The following is a 26,191-nucleotide window of genomic DNA, read 5'->3' on the forward strand; positions in this document are numbered from 1 at the left end:
TCAGGAATAGCTATTTTTGGGGTGAGCGTCTTTATTCTCAGGGGGAATAAAAGAGTATGTGTGTTGGAACAAGACTCTTATTTATTTGTTCAGTATTCTCATTTAAAAAGCTGCAGGTAGCCAGTCAGGGAGAGCCTACCATGAGACTTAAGGGACTAATCTCACACCTCCAGTGTTGAACATCAAAAAACACACAGTTCATGAACACTGCATAGGCTGACATTTGTTTAAATAAACTGTTTAGCAAACGCTTGCAAATAACTAATGCAGTCTCAGAAATCAAGAACCATTTGCAAAATACTTGCAAACAGAAATTTGTTAGCTAGCTTATTGGTGAAGACTAATTAAACTCTGTTAGACACTATTTATCTGAGGCTTTGTCACTTTAAATTCCAACAAGTTCTGAAATGCTCTTTGTGGTAGAGAACAGCAAAGACTTGGTTATAATACTACAATAACTTTTTTCTTTTCCTATTTTTATTCAGGCTGCAGGTAACCCTGTACTTACTGGTTCTTAAACACAGCTTATTACCATAGAAAGTTCTTCCTTATGGCTTTCCTAGACTCCCCTTCTGTGACTGTTTCCTAAATCACACCAACTTTATATTATTTAGACTGAAGGCTAGATGCATAAGGAGGAATGAGGTGCATAAATTCAACATCTAGGTGGCACTGCTATTCACAGAGCTCCCACACATCTGCTACTTAGGCACCTAAATTTCTGCCAGTGGGCAAGCACAAAGCCACCTAATTCCTGGCAGTGCCAAGCTGCTAGGCACCTAACTCACAGCTAAAAGTTCCCCTACCTATTTCACCTGTGGGGCCTGATCCCATAGGCATGCTCAGAGCACACCCAACTCACTTGAAAGACTGCCAGGAGGAATAGGTGGTAGTGGGGGTGCACCCCCCCATTTTACTGAATATCCCAGAGATTAGAGCAGTCACCCAGGATGTGGGAGACCTCCGTTCAAATCCCCATCTTACCTGATTCACAGAGACAGAGACATGACCCCCAGGTTTCCCATCTCCCAGGTGAATGCCCTAACCACTGAACTATTGAGGATAAGGGGGTACTCCACAATCTTATAATTGTTTTTCATGAAAAATGACTGACCTGGCTTAGACCCCTAAATCCACAAGAAGATTTGCAGACATTTCTCCAAATGGGAGACAAACGTGGGTGCTGGAACAATTTTTATAGCAGGAGTGCTGATGATGGAAACCATGTATTTGGTTTTTATTACTACTTCCAGCTAGCACCCCCATACTCCTAGTTCCAGCACCACTGGAGATGAATGCTAAGTACATCTGAGTGACAGGGCTTAGGCCACTCCCTTCTCCTTGGCATCGTCTATTGGTTACCATAGACAGCTTCCCACTCAGTGCGCTGGCTTCAGTGAATCCCTCTTTTAGGCATCTGAGACTCCCCATGCGTTGTATAGGGAGCCTGGATTCCTAACTCGGGGCTGTGGGTGTCAGGGTTAGATGTTGCAATGTTCACTATTACCCTAAGTCCTCCTTATGACTCTAGCCCTAAATTATAAGCTGCTGTGCGTCCATCTTCACCTTGTGCATTCACTCGCTCCCCACAAGCTCCAGGAGGTTTCCTTTCCTTGTTTTGAGAAGGTTAAACAATTTCCTTCCAATCAAAATAACGAATGGGTTTTGTTTCTTTGATATGTGGTTCTGGGCAGCAGTTGCAGAAGAGCTGGTCTCTTCCACTTTTCTGCTGGCTACAGTAGAGAGACCTCTGACACTGGAGGCAAACTCCCCTCTGGATCTAGAAGCACAGGAGAGGCCAACAGTACCTGCTTATTGCTGGGAGATACTCTTTGGGAATTGCGTGTGTGTGTGGGGAGAGGGAATGTAGCTCTTCGTAGCATTGCAAAGTGATAAAAATATAGTATTGTAGTTACCCATCAAGACAAAAAGGAAATGGAAAATTTAGGCTTGTGCATCTTTCCTCCTTTACTTCTGATTTCTGCTCTTGTGGAGACACCATTACCAGCTGTCCACAGAGACAATAACCAGACAGGTTATGGAGGTTTTTTTGTTTGACCGATGAAACCCGAGAAAATAAGAACGGAAAAATGAAAGGGGCTAATTGGCTGAAAACATATGCAAGCACAGCCAGGGGCCCTGTAGCGGGGCAGTTACCCCACTCGGGTGGAAAAAGGCTAGGCTGATTGGGGAAGCAGCCACAGCTGGGCCACGCCCCAATCAGGCCACACCTGGCCCCGTTATAAGGGCTCAGGGAGGCGCTGGGTCAGTCTCTCTCCAGCCTTGGAGGGAGAAGGACTTAGCTGCCTGGGAATAGGGTACCTGAAGCGGAGCAGGGCTGGGGAAAGGCAAGGGGAGCTCCAGCCTGGCAACTTCCCAGGCTGTCGGCCTTGTTAAAGGCCCAAGGCAGGTACTGGGGCTAAAGAGGTGTAGCCTGGGAATAGGCAGAGGCAGCTGGTCCTACCCCTTGCCAATGATGAGTGGCCATCACAGACTGCAGTTTGCCCCAGTGCCCCAGTTTGCCCCAGGGCTAGATGACAACTAGATGACATCTAGCCCAGTGCAGTTTGCCCCAGGGCTAGATGACAACTGGCAGTAGCCACTTGAGGCAAGGTGGGCATAGGAGGAGGGGATTCCCCTGAGAGGGGAGACCCAGAGTGGGATACTGCTGCAGCAGAACCCCAAGGCAAAGGGCACCGGGGTCCGGGAGGGACATGGGGGGGCCTGAGGGAGGTGAGACACTGGCCAGCAGAGGGCGCTCCGAGGCTGGAAAAGTGCTAATTCCCACGACGACAGCCGTGCTAGTGAGTCTTTGCTTTGTTACAGGCCTATAAACCTGCGATGTAATCCTAGCCCTGCAAAACTCCTGTTGACCTCAGTATTGTCAGGTTTTTATCTGTGAATGCTAAGTCTTAAGCAAGGTCCTTTAGAATCGAGATGGTGTCAATTCAGAGCTCCTAAGCAAAGGGATGCTTGCTGAAACAAATGCCTGAGCTTGGCTGTGGCTATTCCATCCCCTTCTGATAGAACTGAATATAAAAAGCATCCTTTTAAAATACCAAATGGTCTCTCTCCTGCTCCCTCCTCCCATACCAAGCCATCCAAAGACTACATCCCCATGATTCCTATGCTGTAATAATAATGCAACAAGGTGTTGGGGAGTGCAGGAGGGAAGGTAGGAAGCATGGTTGGTGTCAGAATTATCCACACTTTATATAATCACTCCAGTCTCTAGCCTAACTCCTCAAGGCTTCTGCTCTTGAACTGTCAATGCTTCATTGAGCATTAGAGTTTTAAGACTAAGGTTTCCTATACAATTCTGAAATCTACACAGCTCTGAGGCCTTGATGTGTCAGACTACAGAGAAGATGGATTACTTAAAATCCAACTGTTGCTGAAAGTACAGGAGTATCGATCTCTCTCTCTCCCCCTGATTCTCCACAAATACCTTTTGTGATGGATTCAGGTTTGGAAGTAAACCTTTATTTTGCTCATGGAGGAATGGTAAGAAGTTACTTCTATATTTCTGTTAATTGCATTCAGTAAGACACTGATTGGAATTCTTAAAATTCTAATAGCCAGAGAATGAGTTGGACAAAAAAGTCAATACCTCATACGAACGGCACAATGGAGTGAGCTTTCCCTCTGGGGATTTCCCTTGCACTCTAAACAAGAAGAGTGCCACCTCGGCACCACTCGGAGGTTTTCGCTATGCAGGCCAGGGTAAGTTATTGTGATAATGATTCCCTCTGGTCCTAACAGATTCATCACACGCTGCAATCCATCTGCTTGTGTGTACCAAATGGCCATACCATAGTAGGATAAGATGTCAACTCAGTCACTGAATGTTAGGATATAGATATTCAGGCCTGTCTGTAAAGGCCTATACTCTAAGAATTTAGGTGTATTCTTATCACTTGGCTAGTGATAGAGGTATAAAAGAAAGAATCAAAACCACTGTCTGCCAGTGTAAGGGCCTTCTCTTACTGTGACAGTTTGTGGCCCTGTGCTTAGGCTCAGGCCTTTGGCTAAGCAGCAGAGGCAGCCATAAGCTGGGAAGCGAACGGTCACATCCTCACATTCCAAACTAGTCACATTGAAATAAGGTGCTATTGGGCTGTTAGGCACTATCAGGACAGGATTGTATTCCTATCACCTCCAGAGAAAGGGAAGTGCCTAGAAAATGTAAAAGGAAACTTAGTTTGATAGCATCCTGTCTGGCAAGAACTCACTTATCAATAGCTGGGATGTGAAATCCTCACTTCTGTATTGTTTTGTCATTATAGTTCCCACTTTGCTGTTAGAAGAAAAGGAGTACTTGTGGCACCTTAGAGACTAACCAATTTATTTGAGCATGAGCTTTCGTGAGCTACAGCTCACTGTTTGTCTACATAATCTCTGTCTGGTTCTGTGATTGTTCCTGTCTGCTGTATAATTAATTTTGCTGGGTGTAAACTAATTGAGGTGGTGGGATATAATTGGTTACATAATCATGTTACAATATGTTAGGATTGGTTAGTTAAATTTCAGGAAAATGATTGGTTAAGGTATAGCTAAGCAGAACTCAAGTTTTACTATATAATCTGTAGTCAATGAGGAAGTGACTGGGTGTGGGTGGGGGTGGGCATGTGGGTGTGTGAGATGGGAACAGGGGTAAGAAAATTGGAATCATGTTTTGCTAAAGGGGGAAATGGGAACAGGGAATGGGAGTAAGGAAGTTGGAATCATGTTTGGCTAAGGGTAGGAATGGGAACAGGGACACAGGTCTAAGGCTCTGTGGTGTCAGAGCTGGGAAGGAGGATACTAAGGAAGGAAACTGGAATCATGCTTGCTGGAAGTTCACCCCAATAAACATCGAATTGTTTGCACCTTTGGACTTCGGGTATTGTTGCTCTCTGTTCATGCGAGAAGGACCAGGGAAGTAAGTGGGTGAAGGAATAAGCCCCCTAACACTGAATATGCGCTGAAAGTGGGTAGTGACATCTTCAAAAACTGTTCTCTCTCGTAAGTTATACAGGAAAGTTTTTACACAAAAGAGGAAAATCTGAGCTGGAGAATACTGATCAGTATTCCTTCTGTATCTGATCAGTATCAAAAATCAACGATTCATCATATTTGCTGTCCCATCCCTCCTTCCTATCTTCTTTTGGTTAGCTGTCTCTTCAGTTTGCAGAGAGACCAGGTGGGTACATGGTTACACCAACACTGCATATCTTCAGTTTGCAGTCATGTCTGGCAACAGTCAGCTACACAGGCCAGTAGCGCTTATTTTGCTATAAATACATCTCAAAAGTATATGCACCATCTCAGCCAAAGGCAAACTACACAATTGGGAAATGCTTGTCAGTAAGAGGTGGGCTAAATATCATTAACAAAATAGCAGTAGAATCCCACCAAACATAGGTTCTCATTACATTGCTTTCCTGAGAGCCAGATGTTTAGAGATACTGAAATCCATGTGAATTGTAAGGGCTTGGTATCACTCAATCTAGTGCAAGATTTTCCCTTTACAAAGTGCCCCTCTGGAGCTAAACATTAGACCTAGTAGGAAAATGGTTTGTTTTCTCTCTCCCCTCCCCCCAATTTAGTTAAGTCAAAACTCCAATTTTCGATTGCCAAGCATCTTAGACAGAGAACTTCTTGGCCAGCATCAGGAAATTGCCCACTATGCTGTGTACTGGCTAATAGCAATCCACACATTTTAGAATAGCTGCTGATCTAGTCTTTATCTGACAGCCAGATAAACTATAATTGACCACATACATCTTATTGTGAATCCCTCAGCTTTTTGCATTGTAGTCAGGTAGGCACAGTTCCGTTAGTAAACAACAGAGAGGTTTTAGAGCAGCCAAGGAGAACTCTCAAAACACAATCTGTTTATCTTGTGTCTTTGTAAAACTGGGCCACATCTGCTGCTCTAAAAACTTTACATTGGTATCTCCTGCAATGCATGATGGTTGCACTCTTCTTGACAACAGGCAAAGGAGCTGATTCTGGCTTTATCATGACAAGAGGAATTGGTTTAACTCTATTCCTCAAAAGATGGAATTGCACATAGGCTGCATGGCAGCGCCAGCACTTACGTCACCATTGTCACAGACAAAGCAATAGGAGACGATCTAGTGCTCCGTATTTGAGTCATGCTTAGAAGTGCAAGGGTGGCGGGAGTTTAACAACTACCTGTTCAGTTAAATAGGAACAGAAAACAATCAGTCACGGGTTTGGTTTCATAGCTAGCAAGTGAGTCACTGAGAGGTTACAGAGCAGGAATCCCTACTTTTGGTCATAAGTTCCTATAACTCATGGTATTGTGCTCTAGGCCCTCCTACCATAAGGCCTTGTGTATAAAGTTAACCTGTATATACCTGAGGTCACAAGAGACTATATTGTGAATGCATAAGATATGTGGAAAACTATTCATTAGTGCTTCATTGGGAATTAGCCATACCATACTGGCAGTTTCACAGGGAGCACTGTAGGGAAAACACTGATTAGAGAAAACAGTTCAAAATTTTCTGATTCTGCACTTACTGCTTCTGAAGATTGTTAGGTCAGTGGGATCAGGCCATAAGTTCAGATGCATAACTTTAAGCACCCAAATTTGATGATTTTGACATATGGCTCTTGTGTGATATTACAGGACCATGTAAGATAATATTGTACAGTATGCATGGATAGGCAGATGAAGTGACCATAATACCATATCAAAGGCTGAGGCATTGTGTATCAAATTCATTGTCTTAAGAGGACAACAAAGATGCCAATTTTAACAAAATTGGAAAGGTGGTGTCAATTCCTATATTGTGAAGGGCATCAGCCATTTCCTTTTTACACTGTAGTATTTGACAGAAGGAAGAAGCCACAATCCTGCATTCACTGATCTGTGTTTTGACAAAGCTAGAAATTACCAAGAGCCCTGTGGTCACCTCTGAGAGATGAAGCAGAGGGGAGCAAAACTCTCTGCAATTTACCACCAAAATAATATGATAGGAAAGAGGCCGGGATGTTAGAGAGGATTGTCATAAATATAAAGGGAAGAGTAAACCCCTTTGAAATCCCTCCTGGCCAGGGGAAAGCTCCTCTCATCTGTAAAGGGTTAAGAAGCTAAAGGTAACCTCGCTGGCACCTGACCAAAATGACCAATGAGGAGAAAAGATACTTTCAAAAGCTGGGAGGAGGGAGAGAAACAAAGGGTCTGTGTGTCTGTCTATATTCTGTCTTTGTCGGGGATAGACCAGGAATGGAGTCTTAGAACTTTTAGTAAGTAATCTAGCTAGGTACGTGTTAGATTATGATTTCTTTAAATGGCTGAGAAAAGAACTGTGCTGAATAGAATAACTATTTCTGTCTGTGTATCTTTTTTGTAACTTAAGATTTTGCCTAGAGGGGTTCTCTATGTTTTGAATCTAATTACCCTGTAAGGTATCTACCATCCTGATTTTACAGGGGGGATTTCTTTATTTCTATTCTATTTTTATTAAGTCTTCTTGTAAGAAAACTGAATGCTTTTTCATTGTTCTCAGATCCAAGGGTTTGGGTCTGTGGTCACCTATGCAAATTGGTGAGGCTTTTTATCCAACATTTCCCAGGAAAGGGGGGATGCAAGTGTTGGGAGGATTGTTCTTAAGATCCAAGGGTCTAGGTCTGTAGTCACCTATGCAAATTGGTGAGGCTTTTTACCAAACCTTGTCCAGGAAGTGGGGTGCAAGGTTTTGGGAAGTATTTTGGGGGGAAAGACGCGTCCAAACAGCTCTTCCCCAGTAACCAGTATTAGTTTGGTGGTGGTAGCGGCCAATCCAAGGACGAAGGGTGGAATATTCTGTACCTTGGGGAAGTTTTGACCTAAGCTGGTAAAGATAAGCTTAGGAGGTTTTTCATGCAGGTCCCCACATCTGTACCCTAGAGTTCAGAGTGGGGGAGGAACCTTGACAAGGATAATGCCATGTAACTACCTATCACCGCTTACATGATTAAGAATTAGAAATTTTATGTGACAGACTTGAGGAGCTCAATCTATTTAGCTTAACAAAGTGATGGTTAAGGGGTGACTTGATTCTTTGGCTATCCCTCGATGCGAGGATGATGTCTGCCAATTGGGTTCATTGGTGGGTTTTTAAGTGGCTGAGGAGCCCAATTCGTGCCCTGCAGATTTTCCCACAGAAGTGACAGGTGTAATCTTGGAGGAAACATAGTTGTTGTCTGGACTGTTGTGCCCTTTCTTTCCTCCTTTGTCACTTCTCTGTCTCATGAGCACGTCTGTTCTCCTCAAAGCGAGCTGTGGCTTGGTGTATGATATTGTGCCGCTGTGTTCTATTCCGCGTTGAGTCCTCCCAGTTTGTTGGGTTGATGCCTCCCTTTTTAAGGTGTACTTCCAGTATGTCTTTGAAGCGCTTCCACAGCCCCCGGCAAGCCCCTCTTCCCTCACTTAACTGAGAGAAGAGCACTTGTCTCAGGAGGCGAGTGTCTGGCATACGTACACCGTGCCCAGCCCAGCTGAGTTGGTGTTTCATGACTAGTGCTAATATGGCTACCACTCTGTAACCTGATGTTAGTGCGTCGGTCTTCCCGGTTGATCCTGAGAATCCTCCTGAGGCAATGCTGTTGGAACCACTCCAGCCACTTGAGGTATCATCTATAGGTTACTAACACACACAGAGAGAAGGGTAAGGATGACAGCTGCCTTGTAAACCAAGATCTCGGTGCCTATTTGCAGATCCCTTTAATTGAAGACTCATTTGAGTAGTCTTCCAAAGGATGTGCCAGCACAGTGGATTCTGTATTCAATTTCTGTGTCAATGCTGGCTGTTTGGGAGAAGTGGCCACCAAGATAAGGAAAATGGTCCACATTTTCCAGGGGTTCTCCGCTGATGGTGATTTGTGGAGTATGAAGAGTAGTTTGTGTAGGTGAGGACTGGTAGAGTATCTTGGTTTTCCCAATGTTGAGAGAGAGACCCAGGCTATGATAGGGAGCTGCAAAAAGATTTAGGGTGGTTTGCAGGTCGGCCTGTGTGTGTGTGTGAGAATTACACAGTCATCTGCATACTGAAGGTCAGTGATGCCAATTCTCGTGATCTTAGATTTTGTTTGGAGACATCAGAGGTGTGTTAAGGAAAAGTTAGCATATGTGTCTCCATTTTGGTTTGGGGCCCACCATTGTCTGAAATTAAACACATCATGCACCAGGAGGAGTGTTCCTTAGATACTGCATTCCTGTGAAATCCTCCCCCCCCCCCCTTGTTTCCAGCCTGTCTCGACTCCCGGTTTCTGTTCTTTGTCTGTTCCTAACTCCCTGCCTCCTGGCCTTGATGTGAGCCTCCCATCCTGATAAGAAAGCCTACTGGTGCATTGCTTTAGGACCATGTTGTGTAGTTGAAGTAATGGTTTAGCACAGGGGATGCACTTAGCAGGGATAGGTGGTAGATAAGGGAAGGGTTTGTCTATTGGCTAAGGTTTCCGATGCATGAGGGCAACATGCTTTGCTAAAAGGTATATAATCTCTGTATAACCTGCATTCGGGATCCCCTCCTGTTTAGCAGGGGGGCACCACACTCGAGCGTAATAAACTTAGTATCTTTGGGAACTCTGCAGTTGTGGACTTTGTTCGTGTGCCTCAGCCTAGACTCGAACTGTGCCTGACCTGTCGGGTATAATTCGCAGCAGTTCTTGTGCCTGACCTGTCGGGTATAATTCGCAGCAGTTCTTGTGCCTGACCTGTCGGGTATAATTCGTAACAGGTGTATGGATGGTCAACTCCTCAGATACTCAATCCCGATTCCATCAGGAAGACAGTCACAGATGAGAATCAGGATCACGGCAAGGTAAAGGGAGAAGAGTGGAGCAGTGATGCAGCCCTGCTTGACACCAGTGTGAATGATGAATGGTTCGATCTCTGTGCCGTTGCACAGAATGGTGGCAGTAATCCCATCACGGACTAGTCTGATGATGGAAATGAATTTCTGTGGACTGCCAAACCTACATAGCACCTTCCATAGGGCGTCACGATTGATAGTCAAAGGCCTTGGTTAGATCAATGAATGCCATGAACAGTTCCTGGTGTCGCTCTCTGCACTTCTTCTGAATCTCTCATGCCACGAAGATCATGTCAGTTGTGCCTCGGGATGGCCTGAAGCCACACTGATTCGAGAAGGAGTTCCTTGACAAGGGGGAGAAGGCGGTTTAGTAGGATCTGGGCAAGGATCTTCAGTGTGATGAAGAGGAGGGCAATACCTCTGTAGTTCCCGCACAAAGACTTGTCCCCTTCCTTGAATATTGTAAAAGTGTTGGTGTTCTTAAAGTCAGATGGAAGAAAGTCAAGCAGCTCCAGATTTTGTCGAGGAGTTGGTTAAGTTTGTGCTGGAGCATTGTTCCACCAGCTTTAGAAACCTCAGCTGGGATGCCATCTGGGCCTGGTGCCTTGTGATTTTTTTTTTTTTAATTTGTCTGGATGATGGCATGCCAGACTTGATTACAGTCTATAAGTATCTACTTGGGGAACAAATATTTTTGATAATGGGCTCTTTGGTCTACCAGAGAAAGGTGTAAACATGATCCACTGGCTTGAAATTCAAGCTAGATCAATTCAGACTGGAAAGAAGGCTCAAATTTTTAACAGTGAGGGTAATTAACCATTGGTACAATTCACCAAGGCACATGGTGGATTCTCTGTCACTGACAATTTTAAAATCAAGATTGGATTTTTTTTTCTAAAAGATTCTGCTCTAGGAATTTGTTTTGGAGAAGTGCTGTGGCCTGTGTTCTACTGGAGGTCAGACTAGATGATCACAATGGTTCCTTCTGGCCTTAGAATCGTATGAATCTCTAAACACAACTATAGAATTTAAATGTTGTCCATGTAAATATCTCTTATTGGTTATAATTCTTTCAGCTGTTAAAACATTTTAATCTTTTTCAGGGGGATTGGAAGGGGCACGATAGTCTAATTCATACTTCACTAAGGTGTACCCCCTTTGCTTATTTATTTATTTATTTTTAAAGTTGCAGATACTGCTTCTTCACCTATCACAACAGAAAAGGAATGTTCTATTGTACACACTAATTGAAGTCTTGGTCAAGAATGTATTTAAACATGCACTGCTCTTCCTACAAAGTGTGTGCTTTCTAACTAATTGGTTTTCTCACCAAGCTGAATTCCCTTCTCTTTCATGACTGAGGAGGTGATCACTGTACAGTACAGACTGAGGAGGAAGACAAGGCATTTTTTGGAGATGTCACTCTACAAAGCTGGCACTAAGCTCTTCTCTCTCCAGATTCCGTGTCACTATGTCACACAAAGCCCTACGCCCCACCACTTGCTGAACTTCAGTTTGGTTGGTTGTGCCCCTATTTCTGGGTCCTTTCTTCTTTCCCCAACTTCCAGTCATTTTCATTTTTGCAGCTGCACACCCTTTCAAAATCTTACTATAAACGTGAATTGAGGGAGTTTTAGTGCTCTTCATAGGAGAAGGCACTCAACAGAATGGATTGGCAAGAGCCCAAGATGTGTTTTGAACCAACCTTGTCTATACCCTTGCAATATTTCAATTTTATAGGGATAGACTTTTCATCTCAGACCCCACTTTCATGCATTCGCACTTGTAACCACAACTATTCCTGTGTACAAAAGTAGGCATGCTCCTATTGTGGCATGCACAACGTGCATTTTGGAAATCCACCACAGAATGTTGTGGAGCTCTCTTTCCCATTTGTGGAGAGCAGCACGCCTGCTTCTTCCTTCTGAGAACTGTTCCTTTCCCTGTAGTAGAAACATGCTGCCAATGGCTGTGATTTCTGGGATGGAGTTAAGAACATAAGAACAGCCATACTGGGTGAGACCAAAGGGCCATCTTGCCCAGTATCCTGTCTTCCAATAGTGGCCAATGCCATGTGTCCCAGAGGGAATGAACAGAAGAGGTAATCATTGTCCATTCCCAGCTTCTGGCAAACAGAGGCTTGGGACACCATCCCTGTCTATCCTGGCTAATAGCCATTGAGGGACCTATCCTCCATGAACATATCTAGTTCTTTTTTGAACCCTGTTATAGTCTTGCCCTTCACAATGTCCTCTGGCAAGGAGTTCCGCAGGTTGACTGTGTGTTGTGTGGAAAAAATACTTCCTTTTCTTTGTTTTAAACCTGCTGCCTATTAATTTCATTTGGTGAGCCCTAGTTCTTGAGATATGAGAAGGAGTAAATAACACTTCCTTATTTACTTTCTCCACACCAGTCATGATTTCATAGACCTCTATCATATCCCCCCTTAGTCGTCTCTTTTCCAAGCTGAAAAGTCCCTGTCTTTATTAATCTCTCCTCATATGGCAGCTGTTCCATACCCCTAATCATTTTCTTGCCCTTTTCTGAACCTTTTCCAATTCCAAGATAGTTGGTTTCAATATCACTTTCCTTTATTATTGGCTTCATCATTATATTATTGCTTGCAGCTACATCCTGTGGAATTCTGCCATATCCCCTGCAGCTGTGACATTATCAGATCTTACAAACTAAACAAGGGTATGCTGGCTCAATGCATGGATGGGAGGACCTCTAAGGAAAACCCAAGTTGTTCCAGGGGGAAGAATGTCACCTACTGAGTTGGTACCAAACTGTTGCCCCACCTTGGTGTTTAGGATGCAGTGGTACCACAAATGTGTTTTAAAATAAAATATACAAGTGTGTGTGTGTGGGGGGGAATTAAACATCCCATGACACTTTCTGCAAGAGATGGGATGTTAACACTGTACCTAGATATCACAGTCACTGGGTGAACTGCATCTCTTACCCTTTCTGGTTTCTTCATGTGCATCCCCTCTCAGCCCTCTAGCTGTCACCTGTCTCAGGCTGGAATCATTCTATCTTCCAACTCTCAGACCAGGTCTTGGGCTTCAGTCCCCTGTGATTGCAAACTGCTGAGGTAGTTAGTTCCTGCAGTTCTGATCCACCTGAGAGCAGTGATAGTGGTAACCATGTTACCAAACAGCCTTCTTAAAGCAAAGTATTTATTTAAAACAAAAGCACTTCAGAGAACACAGATCACAAAAAACAACAAATCAGTCTGTATGCCTGTCTGCCTCTCCCTAAGTCTTACCATTTTCTGAATCTGGGAAAGGATCCAACTCTTTCAGACTCCTCCTCAGGCCCTCTCTCTGTGTCTACCATGCCCCTCTTACATTCTGAGTTAGTTTCCCAGACCTGAAGAAGAGCTCTATTTAAGCTTGAAAGTTTGTCTCGCTCCAACAAAAGTTGGTCCAATAAAAGATGCTACAGGAGAGTGGGGTGGGGGGAGAGAAAATCTTTTGAAGTGATAAACATCCCTTTTTTCATGATCTGTGTGTATAAAAACATCCTCACTGCATTTCCCACTTTTATGCATCCGATGAAGTGAGCTGTAGCTCACGAAAGCTTATGCTCAAATAAATTGGTTAGGCTCTAAGGTGCCACAAGTACTCCTTTTCTTCTCACCCACCTTGTCACTCTAATATCCTGGGACCAATGTGGCTACAACACTGCATGCAACCTATGCCCCTGACAGTTGTGCACCTCCTTCTCCTCCCCCCCCCCATTCTGTCCAGAGAAGTGCTTTTTAATTGTTTGTAGCCCTCTGATCCGTTGTTTCCTAGCCTGGCAAAACAGCTACGTCACTTCAGCCTTGGAAGTATACTATTGTCTCGCAAGGTTTACTTATTGTGTTGCTTTCCGGCAAGTTTGTCTAATAGCCCCATATTAAATTACAGCAATATATTCAGTTAGGAAATTCTAATAACCCACCATAGTTATACAGTAACTTTATCTCACATGAAAGCCCCAGTCCAGTGAATGGGGTTGTATGTAAGGTTTTTCCTCCCCCACCATTCCTTTCTTTTCACATATGGATCTTTTCAGGCTGGAGCATGGCTTGCTGCTATAAGATGCACGTTAAACTTTAAATGACTAGATTTAGAACAGGCTGATGCTTAAATTGAATAATTAAAATGTAAAGTAGGCTGATGCTTACATTAACTGATTGGAATTATAAAGCACTCAACGAACATTTAGTCAGTCATACCTCTCGGTTGGCTGAACGTTCCTAGCCTCTCAGGTCTGTACAGAGCGTGGTTTTGTGCAGTGGAAAAGATGATGTGACAAGTGGCTAATTGAACCCGCAAAGAAAACATGATTCCTGCAATAGAACCGGATCTGAGGCCCAGTGAGGTTACCTCTATTCATGAGAAGGTGCTTGCGTTTTCTGTGTAGGGGTTGTGACCTGCGACGGAACATGCAGCTTCTCTTTGTTTCATTATCTCCCACCCCTCAGGCCCTCTTTGATAGACAGTAGATAGATAACATCCAAGGGCACCCTATAAAATCCTTAGCCTGGGTTGCTGATACTTATGTTAAATGACCAGAGTTAGAACGAGCGCATAGGGAAGCACAGGGGGGTGTTGTCCGCTGCATGGAATAAGCAGACCTACTGTATTCATCAAATGCGAGCCTCTTGTGAACAACACTTGATCTGAAAGTGATCTTTTGAGAGCACATTGCTTTAATAGCTGTCTTCACGTAAGGTCACAGCTTGGAGATCTGTGTGTTTAAAAAGTACAGTCTCTGGGCTAATGTTTTTAGCAGGCCCACAATTAATAATCCTGGAGCATAACTATTTTATGGATCGGTTCAGAGTTCTGCAACATAAGATGCCTGACAACTTTATGCAATGACAATAATAATAATTAAAAAGCTACTGCAACCAAGATTTAAAAATTAGACATTACATAAATTTAATTTGTTGCCAGTCAGTGTCAAGAGCCTCAGCCCAGAGCAATTTCCCTCCCTGTTCTTAATCTAGCTTTTAAAAATAGCCAGATAGGAATCTCTTCTGCTAGACCTGTTAATGCCAGACACTTAACCCTAGGGAGGTTTTCAGACGATAGGATCTGCCACAAAGGTATAAACATACTGAATTTTGTATCACCCAGTCCTGCTTTCAGAGAGTGGCTGAGGAAAGGGTTGGTAGGATGCATAGTGCCTTCACTGTCTTTCCCCCTACCCACACCCCGTATTTCTTGTAGATAGTGCCTTCAGCTTCTGAAAAAGAAACCTCTATTGGTATGTCTCCAATGCAGCAGGAAGTGACCCTCCCGTCCTGGGTAGACGGACTTGTGCAAGCATCCCTGGGTCAGTGCTGAAGTGGCTAGCCCGAGTTGCAACATCCACACCGCTGAGGTTTGCTCCCTGCTGCAGTGTAGACATACCCTATGTCTTGCTCTACTTGGGTGATAAGGTTCTGTATACAATTAGGGCCCACCCAAGGGAGACAATTACCATAGTCATATCAATATTCAGTACTGCTAAATCTACATAGCCAAAAGAATTGGTTTGAGAGAGGCTCACCGTGCTTGTACTTCGAGGTAGAGAAGCAGACTTTCCGGCCGCCATTTCACTGATTTGAGAAATCCTGGTTTCTGCAGGCAGGACAGGACTTCTACATGAGACACCATTGCCAAACGGTCCTGTATCCAGAGACAAAGACTTCTCTAACTTGAGTATTTGTGCCCCACCCACAGCGTCATCACTTCTTAAGCTTTCTAGGTCTGTCTTCTGAAGGCCTTTCCTGACTAATGTGTTCTCTTTCCAGCTTTCAGGAGACTTCTTAATACGTAAGTCTTCCAGGCTTCTCCCACCGGCCACACAGGTGTTTTTCAGCTTAGCATCTCTAAATGCCCTCATGCTCATGGGATCGAGCACTCTGAGAGTAACTTCATTAAGAAACTGAGAGAACTTGAGCTTCGCTTCAATTTTTTCTTCCACGATAGAGACAGAGCTCAATGATCCTTGACTCACAACACTCAAGTCAGATGCAGATGAGCTGCTTTTGGTTTGCACCTTCCTCCGCCTATGGCACTTTTGGCTGGTGTTTCCCACTGGATATAGAGAAGAGTGCTCCCAACCAGGGTTTTTTTCACCCCCCTTCTGACAGTGCTTTAATCGATGGGATCGATAGCCTTCAGCCTTATTTTTGCTGTTAACAAAGTTTTCAGTTTCTGACCTGGTGCTGCTCTGTAACTCAAAGCTTTCCTCGCTGGAGCTGCGGGGTTTAGCGTAACTGTCCGTTGTTAAAACTCCCGAGCATCTCCCCTCAGGGTCGCTTCCTGCTCCAGGTGCATGTGCAAAGGCAGAGGCACAGCATGCTCTTTCTTCGGCCATCGCTCCAGGCCCCTCCTGCTTAGTGGGTCTGCCATGCGCAAAGCTTTCTGAACCCTTTGACAATGCCTCCATTTCTCTTTATGCATTGGTGTGTAAGCTGTCACCAGTAAAGGGACAGTCCCCTACATCCTTGCCTAGCCACACAAAACAGAAGCCTCTCTGTGACCCACACAGCCATCCAGCCTCCACAGTTTATCACACATACTTCAGAACTGGATCAATAGCACATTTGCATTGTTTTAATTAGTCCTGCTGATCAACTAAATCTATAGCACATGTAAATTTTCAAGGGTATTGAGTGCATGGGCTCTCATTGATCCAGAGTAGCACATGATATATTCCTGTTTGTTGAACTGTGAACCAATCTACAATGATGTAAATCAATTCTTATCAAGTAAGATCTGGAGTGATTCTGTTGGAGGGGTTTTTAAAATCAGATAACAGAAGGTCATGGTATAGTTCCCCCGTCCTAATACTATTAAAGTGCTCTGTTCCATTAGAAAGCCAGTCGCAGATCTGTAAGGGTCCCTAACGGCAAAGAGAGAAAGGTATTCTTAATTTTCTGCCTGCTTTCCCTCTAGATTAAAATGTAATGGCCCTATATTTTTAAATAAAAACATTAAAGGCAAGGTTCCATATTGTGAACAGGAGAGGAGGTAATAGAAGAATTGGCACTTTTAGAGCACGTTTCACTTGAGGCTCTAAGTTCTTTTACAGATGTTCACAATTTATGGAAGTCTGAATAGCCCCGGGAAGAAGGGAAGCGTGATGCTGATTTTTACATATGTGCAAACTGAGGTTAAGGGCTATGTTCTAACCTTATAATCTGCCCTAAGTATGTCAGTTCAGAAGCACTTCTTCTCCCTACCATTTCAAGATGAAATGTGCTGGTTTGGTGGAAAGGCTAGAGAACTTCTTACTGTTGACAGTAGTACAATCATTTTCATGACACTTTCAGCAGCATTTCCTATTAGAGATGAGAGAACTCACTATGCAACCTAAATTTAGGCCCAAATTCAATTATCTACTAACACAGATCTCTGCATATTTATTGTGGTCCACTAGAGGAAGTGGGAGTGTCCAAAGCTTCAGAGGTCTGGCCTAATGCATCCCAGCACTTCTGAGTCTCAGGTTCCATTAGTGTCTGACAAAATGGAAGTTCTGGTCTGCTACAATTTAAAACATTTATTTACCTATTAGTTCCAAAAATGGAGCAAAACTCTCACTCATGATGGACTCTTTAACAGCAGCTCACGTGTGTTTGGAGAGGAGCTGTTATTTATGTGGGATTGAGACCCTTGCTCATGCATGACAGTGATCTGCATGAGAAGCACTAATTCAACTATCCATAGTGTGAATGTGGAAAAAGCTGTTAACAACCAACAAACTTAAGTGATCTTTCTCCCTTCCTCAGGTCACAAAGGAGCCCATTTGCTTTGCAATCTGTGGCCATGTCTGAAGTCAGATATAATGTTCTTTGTGTGTGCAAAAGAGAACAGGAAAAGATGTTGGGGTTCCTAAAGGTTTGTAGTCCTGCTTATCACCTGACTTATTTCCCTAAACTGCTCCCCATCTTGTCTCTGAGAAATTCAACATCCCAATGACTTCTTCAGGCACTGCTTCTTTGATAAGTTACCTTGTCCAATCAGAAAAGAGTCCCCACATCATGTGACCCGGTGGCCAGCTGCACAGAACAAATGTTCAGTTTTGAATATTCTGTAGACTACTAGCTACAAGCTGTTCATTAAAATCCAACAGATTCAAATATGTTGTTAGTAGTATTTTGCAATTACAAATAACATATTCATGCTTGATCGATGGATAGCCCTAGATAGAGAAAAGGGACAAATACAAAGAATAAAATGTTTGCTACTTTGCTTCTGACAATTTGGCCTGATCTGCATTGGGTTGAATGGGTCTTTAGCATTTCATACCAGGACAGAGGTCCTTTGAAATGACAGACGACTTTTACTTGAGTGGCACTGGAATGGCTTGGGAATTCATAAGACAGATCTTTTCACATCCACCCGCCTAAAATTCTGGCTAAGTCAGCTTTTACCCAAAGGTGACACCATACAATGACTTTCCACGTGAAATCAGTTTCTCAGTCAAGTCCCTCCTGAGCAAGTATCTGCATCACAAAAACAATTGCAACCAGTGACACTCCACATAGAGAAGCCCAATATTAAATTAGCATGTGCATAAGTGCCTGCAGGATTGAACCCTTATCCTGTTTCACACTATCATAATGGAATAACTTCAGTTACTTAATTTCCATATGGTACATGATCTTTTCTCTAAAGCGTTCTGCTCTTAATGCCATATAGAGTTAAATCTTCATAAGCATTTGAATGCCTTTGAAGACTTTGCTCATAAAGAGGATTTCTTTCTCCTGTGCAAGTGGATACATCTGTGAATAGTAATGTGTTGTTGTAGCAATCCAGGCAATATTTTCAAAAGAAATAACATCAGAGAGCTCTATTAACAGTTTAAATGTTGTACTATTTCTTGTTCCAATATTCCTTTGCTAGAGGGATGATTGCCTGGTTTCTAATAGCTTTAGAATAGCTCGTATAGAGATCTTAATAAGTGCAGACAATATTTTAAGTGAGAACTGAAGGTATCACTCTTAATACACTTTCAGATGCTGGAGCTAAATTCTCAGTTGCTGTATGTTAGTGTAGCCCTGTTGACATCAGTTGGCTGGGATGATTTAGTTGGGGATTGGTCCTGCTTTGAGCAGGGAGTTGGACTAGATGACCTCCTGAGGTCCCTTCCAACCCTGATATTCTATGATTCTATGAATCACTGCGTAAGTTGGAAGCCATGTGGGCTAAGTGGAACAGGAATGCACTGGGAATAAAAAGACATGTTTTCTACTCCCAGTTCTGCCACTGATCTGCTGTGTGACCTTGGCCATGTCACTTCACCTCTTTCTCCTGCCACCCATTGTTTGTCTTAACGATTTAGATGGTAGTATATCTGGGGCTGACACTCTTGTTATGTGTTGGTACAGAGCCCTGTGCAATGGTGGCCTAATCTCAATGGTGGCCTTTAGGCACTATTGTAATGCAAATAGTACCGATAACTGAAATACTGAACCGGGCTCAGGTGTGTCCAGTTTGTATCTTAGCTATGGAGTTGTTTAAACTTTCGTCTTTTTTCCCTTTTATATTAACAAAATGAGTGTAAATAAGGCAAGGGTGGCCAACTTGTGGCTTCGGAGCCACATGCGGCTCTTCAGAAGTTTAATATGCGGCTCCTTATATCGGCACCGACTCCAGGACTGGAGCTACAGGTGCCAACTTTCTAATGTGCTGGGAGGGTGCTCACTGCTCAACCCCTGGCTCTGTCCCAGCTCCATCCCTTCACGTCCCCTCCCCTTAGTCTGCTATGCCCTCAATCCTCCCACTCCCCCGCCTAGCCTCCTGCACACCATGAAACAGCTGATCGGGGGTATGGGAGGGATGGGGAGGCGCTGATCTGCAGGGCTGCCGGTGGGCGGGATGCGCTGGGACGGGAGGGAGGGGGAGCTGATTGGGGGCTGCTGACATATTACTGTGGCTCTTTGGCACTGTACATTGGTAAACTCTGGCTCCTTCTCAGGCTCAGGTTGCCTACCCCGATATAAGGCAACGCTTAGCTATCTTTCTTTCATACCTGTTTCTAATGCACCATTCACTGTAGTAGCTGAGGTTTGTTTGTTTTTTTTAAATGAGCCTCTCAAAATTAGATATTCTATTGGACTAGTCTGATATCTCAGATGCCCCAGAATAATGACTTCTGGAGCACATCTAGTGAACCTGTTATGAGCAGAAGGGCTTAGCAAGGCATATTAATTTTTTTTTGATAAAGGTTAATTTACGCTTATTTATGTGGTGAATGCCATTTTACCCAGACACTTTGCACACCTGCAGGTTTTGGATGAAGGTGGAGCAGGACAGAGTAGCTATCTCAAAGATTAATTGATTCAGAGTAAATCTCTACAGACCACAGTTCAAAGAGCTGGAAATGGAAATCTCATTTTTATTTGAGAATTTTTTTCTACGTGTGTGTGTGTGTGTATATATATATATATATATATATTTAAACAAAAGTAATGGTTTTTTAACCTTCGGGAGGCTTTATTTTCCTGCTAATGGTATCAAAAGCCAATGGAAGTTGTAGCAGTACTAAAAGAACTGCAGCAGGTTGTTATGACAACTGGAAGTTTCTCAGAGTAGCGGTCAGAAAAATGTTTTCATTTTGGGGTCTCAGCTGTTAAATGTTGTTTCCATTAACTCTTGTGGGATTCTTATTTGATCTTTAGCACCACAAAGGTTGTGCATGCTTGAAACTATGCATTTTTAGTGCCTGATTCAAAATATTCTCTATCAGACAACATTTTTTTGTGTGTAAACAAATCTAAAAGTTTCACTGGTAACAAGTTGCTAAGAAATACTGCATTGATTCATGTGATTAAGTTTTTTAAACAGGTTATAAACAATAACTGATTTTTTTTCATTCCAAATAAAGTAACTCAATGCACTATACCATATGCTGGTGATTTCATCTCTGTAGAGTACTCGTCCCCGCTAATAGGATCCAGGGAAAAAGGACAGGGACTTAAATAAAACTACTAGGAGTTCCTTCCTGTTACTGCAACCTGAGCCTGTAGCTTTCAGAATTTTAGTATGTCCAGTGCCATCAGCATCACTTTTCTCCTTTTTTATTTCATCTGAGGCATCAGCACGATATTTCTTGCCTCTCACCAAACTCTCCGCTCTTTCTCCAGTGCCACCAACTACCCTTTACTGTCCTTCAATTGTCTGTTTTCCTTTTCTCTCCATCTCTGCTCTTATGATCTGTACATCTTTCTATTCCTATCCTTCTGCATCCTTGTCCTTATCTCCTGCTCATGCATGCTTTCCCCCCTCTTTTCCCGGTCTACTCTTCCAACCTGCTACATTCAATGTAATGAACTGAAGGTTACAGTGAACAAATATCTTCATATTTACTCTACTGCACACTACACCCCACTAAGGCTGCTTGAAGGCTGATCCCCTGAAATTCCATAGACTTCAGGGCTCTGGATCAGATCCTAAATGCACCATTCTTTGAGGCAACTGTCAGTAGAACTATGCAGTTCTTCCCATCGCACAATTAAGCATGCCCCTCCAAGTAATACAGATGTTCCTCTTCTATTGCCCTGGGTTTGGGGATGGTTTCTTGCTCTAATGGCTTCCAAAATACTGATGTGCATTTAGACAAGAAAGCTTTGTATTAATTTCTTAAACTATGCCGGGTTGGCATAAAAACTCATCAGCCTGGTTTCCTTTTAACATCTTTTTGGAAAGTATTCCCATTTGCTTGTTAATGAGAGACAACTCCTGTTTCTAGGCAGGCTAGATATTACATGGCATAAATTTCACACCACTAAAATCTAACCATCTTTTATAGAGCAGGTATTCATAATGGACAGGATATGCAATGAACTTCAGCTGTGGTCATCTACCAAAAGGCATCATAATTCACTACCCTCTTACTGAAAGTCTTTAATCCCTAATGAAAACTCCAATACACCTTGGTCACTTTCTCATTATTTTACAGGGTCCCGTAGACCTCTGAACCAATATAATGGTAGACTTGTTGATCTCTTCCAAAGCTGGGCTGCCAAATAGAACCAGTTAACATGTTAAACTGGAATTTCCTTTAGGGACATGAATTGTTGATAGTTAGTATTTGCTAGAATGAAAAAATAGAAAATTGTCACTGATAATGAATGAAACCATCCTGGATTCTGAAAATTACTGATATGCAAATTAAATGACTCCATATATAGAAGACACTCAACCATGGGTTGTAATATACTTCTTCCATACTTGCATCGAGGCCTGGCAGGATTCAATTTAAATCGATACACGTTGGTAACAGCTGGCAGGAGTGCAGCTTTCCCCCCTTTCTGCCCCTGTCTTGCCAGTGTGGGGACTGAGTGTTACTGGCTCTGCAGCAGCTCAGGTCTTAGCCCTGGCTGGGGTTTCTGCACTGCCCCACCAGGACTTCAGTCTTCCCTGCACCTTGCATCTGCAAGGCTCAGGTCATCAGCTCTACAGCCACGCGGGGAGCCCTCTGCAGCTGTGCTGTCATAGCCCTGCTTCCTCATTCACCAGCTAGGGATGTGGGAACCGTGCCTGGGCAAGAACTGTTCAGCAGCACCCTGTTGTCAGGGGCTCATCCTCCTCCTTGCATTCCTGGTAGGGGATCTCTGCTCCATGGGGCCGGGACAACAGCCTCCCTTGCTCCTTGTGCCCTGGTGTCTTAGGGCCCCACTGTCAGTGCTAGGAGACCCTCTGCAGCTCCAGTGTCCATGCTGTCCAAATGCCAATCCTATCCCCTCATCCTTAATTTCCAGAAACTGTAAAAATCATAAAAGATAAAAATAAAAAAATTCTTAAATAAAAATCGAAATCAAAATTAGGAAAAAAAATGAAAATTAAATTCTGCCAAGTCTGCTTACATCCTAGTAGATGAAAATGGACTGGGAGTGCGGGCTTTCAACAGCCATCCATCCTAAGAATGTAGAATCTTAATTGTTTGGTCAATAATTGATCCATTTAGCTATTTTTCTCCATTCATATTAGTCATTCTGAATCTGACAGAGGTTAAACTGGCTAAATGTACCTGCCATGGTCTCTGAAAGCACAGAATACCATCAGTGTTGTGAGGCGAACATTATATAAAATTCTGTACAATCCTAGATAAATGACAAACTTGCAATTCAATTATGAAAAGGCTTCTCACAGCCCCAACTTTTCAACGTGTTCATTGGTGCACGAATAGCACGCCACTCAAACAAACAAATCATAGCAGGGGAAAGCAATCTAAGTCTGACTTTTCCACACTGCTTTAATTATAGTAATGATGGAACAAATTGCAGGTCTTGAAGAAGGGGGCCTGACCTACTTGCCTGTTCACTCAGTCTCAAGCAGACACTGATGTGCAAGTCATGGTCCATTTCATATGACTACCCCAGTCAGTATCTGTATAAATTGATAGCCAGTTATATTGTTTGAAGTATATTATAATTTTGCTTAGAAAGAAAATTTCAGGGATGAGTTACTCTTTTGTCTGCTTCCTGAATGTACTTTGAGTATTTTTAGTACTGAACACTAAAACTAGCTTCAGTATCTTCTGAACTTAAATGCCTTTGGTAAAGGTGTAGCCCACTTCCCAACCACAATAATGAAAATGTTACAGAGGAATGAGGTAGGGGCCTAAAAAAGTTGCGGTACTGCATAGCTGAGCAGAGTAATTTTAGAAATGTTTGCTTCACAGTTAGGAATCTGCACAATTAATATTCTCTTTGCTCTGCCCTAAAACCCAACCTTCACGTTCTGCATAGAATCAGGCCCACTGTACGTTATACTGTCTTTGGTAGAGCCGGCCATGGAGACAGTGGCTCCTTAAAGGCAGTATAAAGATTTTCTCTGTGCTACAGGGATTCTGCATTGTGCAGATTATACTGGAGCAAAGAAGCCAGTTTCTCTCTGCAGGGGACAGGCCTATCTACTCCCCAGATGCACCTTCTGCTGCAGCCTCCACTCCTTGGCACAGACTTCGCAGTCAATCAAGTACTACTTTCTGTAGCTGCTGCTGGCCCTTCCTAGCTTCCCTCCGTTCACAAGGGTACAGAACACACAGGCAAATATTTCTGTGCCTCACCACAACTCCATGGAGACCAAATCCAGTGTCATCTTATGTGCGCAAGCAAAACCATCTCCCTCATTTCATTTATTATCTATATCTTTGCACAATACTTATACACATGCGGTATGCTCATTCCCAGAAGCCAGGCTGGGATGGTGTGATGGCTGCTTTCTGGCAAATATTAGAGCTGCAGCAGGGCTGCATCTGAATTAGGTGGAAACCTATTGAAAGCCACTTGTTTGTTGCAGGGCTTGGCTTTAGAGTTGGTCAAAAAAGTTGAATGAAAAAATGTTTGAAAATTTTCCTTTTTTTTGTTTAAATTGTATGTATATATATTATAGTCATAAACATACAGCTAAGGGTAGCATAAAATCCCTCCTTTACCTGTAAAGGGTTAAGAAACTCAGATAATCTGATTTGAACCTGACCAAAAGAACCAATAAGGGGAGAAGATACTTTTCAAATGTTTGTTTTGTTTTGTGTTTCTTTGTGTTCTCTCTGGGACAGTGAGGAACCAGGGCAGGGAAAATACATCTACTAAAGCCATACCTAAACTAAGCATCTAAGATTACAAATTGTAAGTAATAGGAAGGAAATGCGTTCGAGTATCTTTTGTTTTAGCTTGTGAATTTTCCCTAGGCTAAGAGGGAGGTTTATTCCTGTTTTTTTTTTTAACTTTAAAGTTTTGCTAAGAGAGGAATCCTCTGTGTTTTGAATCTGATTACCCTGTCAAATTACCTTCCATCCTGATTTTACAGAGGTTCTTCTTTTACTTTTTCTTTATTATAAAGTTCTGCTTTTAAGAACCTGATTGGTTTTTAGTGTCCAAGGGCCTGGTCTATGCTCACCTTGTTTACTCTGAAGCCTCCCCAGGAAAGGGGGTGAAGGGGCTTGGTGGGGGGATATTTTGGGGAAACAGGGACTCCAAGTGGTCCTTTTCCTAAATCTTTGTCTAACTCACTTGGTGGTGGCAGCGATACGGTTCCAAGGACGAGGAAGAATTTGTGCCTTGGGGAAGTTTTTAACCTAAGCTGGTAGAGATAAGCTGAGGGGGTCTTTCTTTCATGCGGGTCCCCACATCTGTTCTCTAGAGTTCAGAGTGGGGAGGGAACCCTGACATAATATATTTTTTAAATTTGGTATATCATTCATTTTTTCTTATCTTTCCAACACCTTTGTCTCCATCTTCTCTTGTTTTCCCCCTACTGCCCAACACTTATTTTCATTAATGAAATGAGGGGGAAAAAAGAGGAGGGAAGTGGCTGGCTGAGGGGCTGGGAGGGAAAAAAGGAGGAGGATGGGTGGGTGAGAGGGACAAAAAACACTTAAAAGGAAACAACTATTCAAAAATGAAAATTTGAAATCAAAACTTCTTGATGGATTTTTGTGTACATTTTTGCATAAATCATTTTCTCCAATGCCTGTGGGGTGTTAAATCTTTGTAACTGTTGTCCACTGTTTGAGCTCTACATATTACCATGGATACTCCTTCTTTCCTATCCACACCCACTTTTTTCCTGTGCTGAGGTTCTCCCATGGTAACTCTACAACTGTCCAGTCTAGATGACCTGCAGAATCAGCACTACAGACCACTTAATGTACAGACCTGCAAAAGGAACCTATTTTATTATGTGAATCTGTCTTAACAATGAAATTAACATGACCTGGATCTAGTCCAGTGACTTTTGGAAACTATTATAGACATTCAGTATATCCTCTTTATTTTTTAATGTTTCCGTACTTCTTTACAACTGCAAAAATCAGTAAGTCCAACAATTAAATGTTTCAGGACAGGGATATCTGTCAAAGGCAGAAGCCACAAAAGAATAAGATGTCACTACAATACTCTTATTTTGACTGAGTCCATTCAAATTAATACAAGCATGTGTTCTAAAGCCTGTTATCCATAGTCATCCATGAATGTCGTGTAACGACTCAAAACCATTTGTGCCATATCAAGTCACTGTGGGACTTTAACCGTTAACTCTAAAAAATACAATTGACCTGGGGGGCCTCACTGTAATCTAGCCTATAGGATGGGGACAGAAAATTCTGTAAGACAAAGCTCGTAGAGTTTAATTTACTTGTTTCCATCAGAGGAGATGGCTTTTGGGGGCTGAAAAGGAAGCAGAAAGCTTGGGCCTTAAAATACAGGGAACTCTTCTCCCCACCCCTTGATCCTGGAGCCTCCATGCGCATTGGGGTGGAGGGAGTCCTTCCACCCCAGCAACCTTGTTCTCAAATGCCCCCACCCCTCAAAAAATTACCCCAACCATTTAGCAGTTACTTCAGAGGCCAAGCTACCATGTGGTGCTTTCCCCTGTGGCTAAATG

At 43.1% G+C, this 26,191-nt stretch overlaps 1 protein-coding gene across 10 annotated transcripts in view; it reads right to left on the reverse strand.

Moving 5' to 3' along the window:
* The window catches only part of BEGAIN (brain enriched guanylate kinase associated), a 260,116-nt gene that overhangs the window by 230,870 nt on the left and 3,055 nt on the right, over positions 1–26,191 (reverse strand). For 2 of the 10 annotated variants that reach the window (XM_075129877.1, XM_075129874.1), the window contains exon 1: positions 15,360–17,943. The exons of 5 other annotated variants lie outside the window; for them this stretch is intronic. In XM_075129877.1, coding sequence (XP_074985978.1) covers positions 15,360–16,244 — 885 coding nt within the window. In that variant the 5' untranslated portion in view covers positions 16,245–17,943. Of the gene's footprint in view, positions 1–15,359; positions 17,949–26,191 lie in introns of those variants that run through there. 3 more of the 10 variants (XM_075129876.1, XM_075129878.1, XM_075129875.1) reach the window with 3 other exon arrangements.

Source organism: Caretta caretta, chromosome 6, assembly GCF_965140235.1.
Source record: "Caretta caretta isolate rCarCar2 chromosome 6, rCarCar1.hap1, whole genome shotgun sequence".
In the NCBI taxonomy this organism is placed as follows: Eukaryota; Metazoa; Chordata; order Testudines; family Cheloniidae; genus Caretta; species Caretta caretta.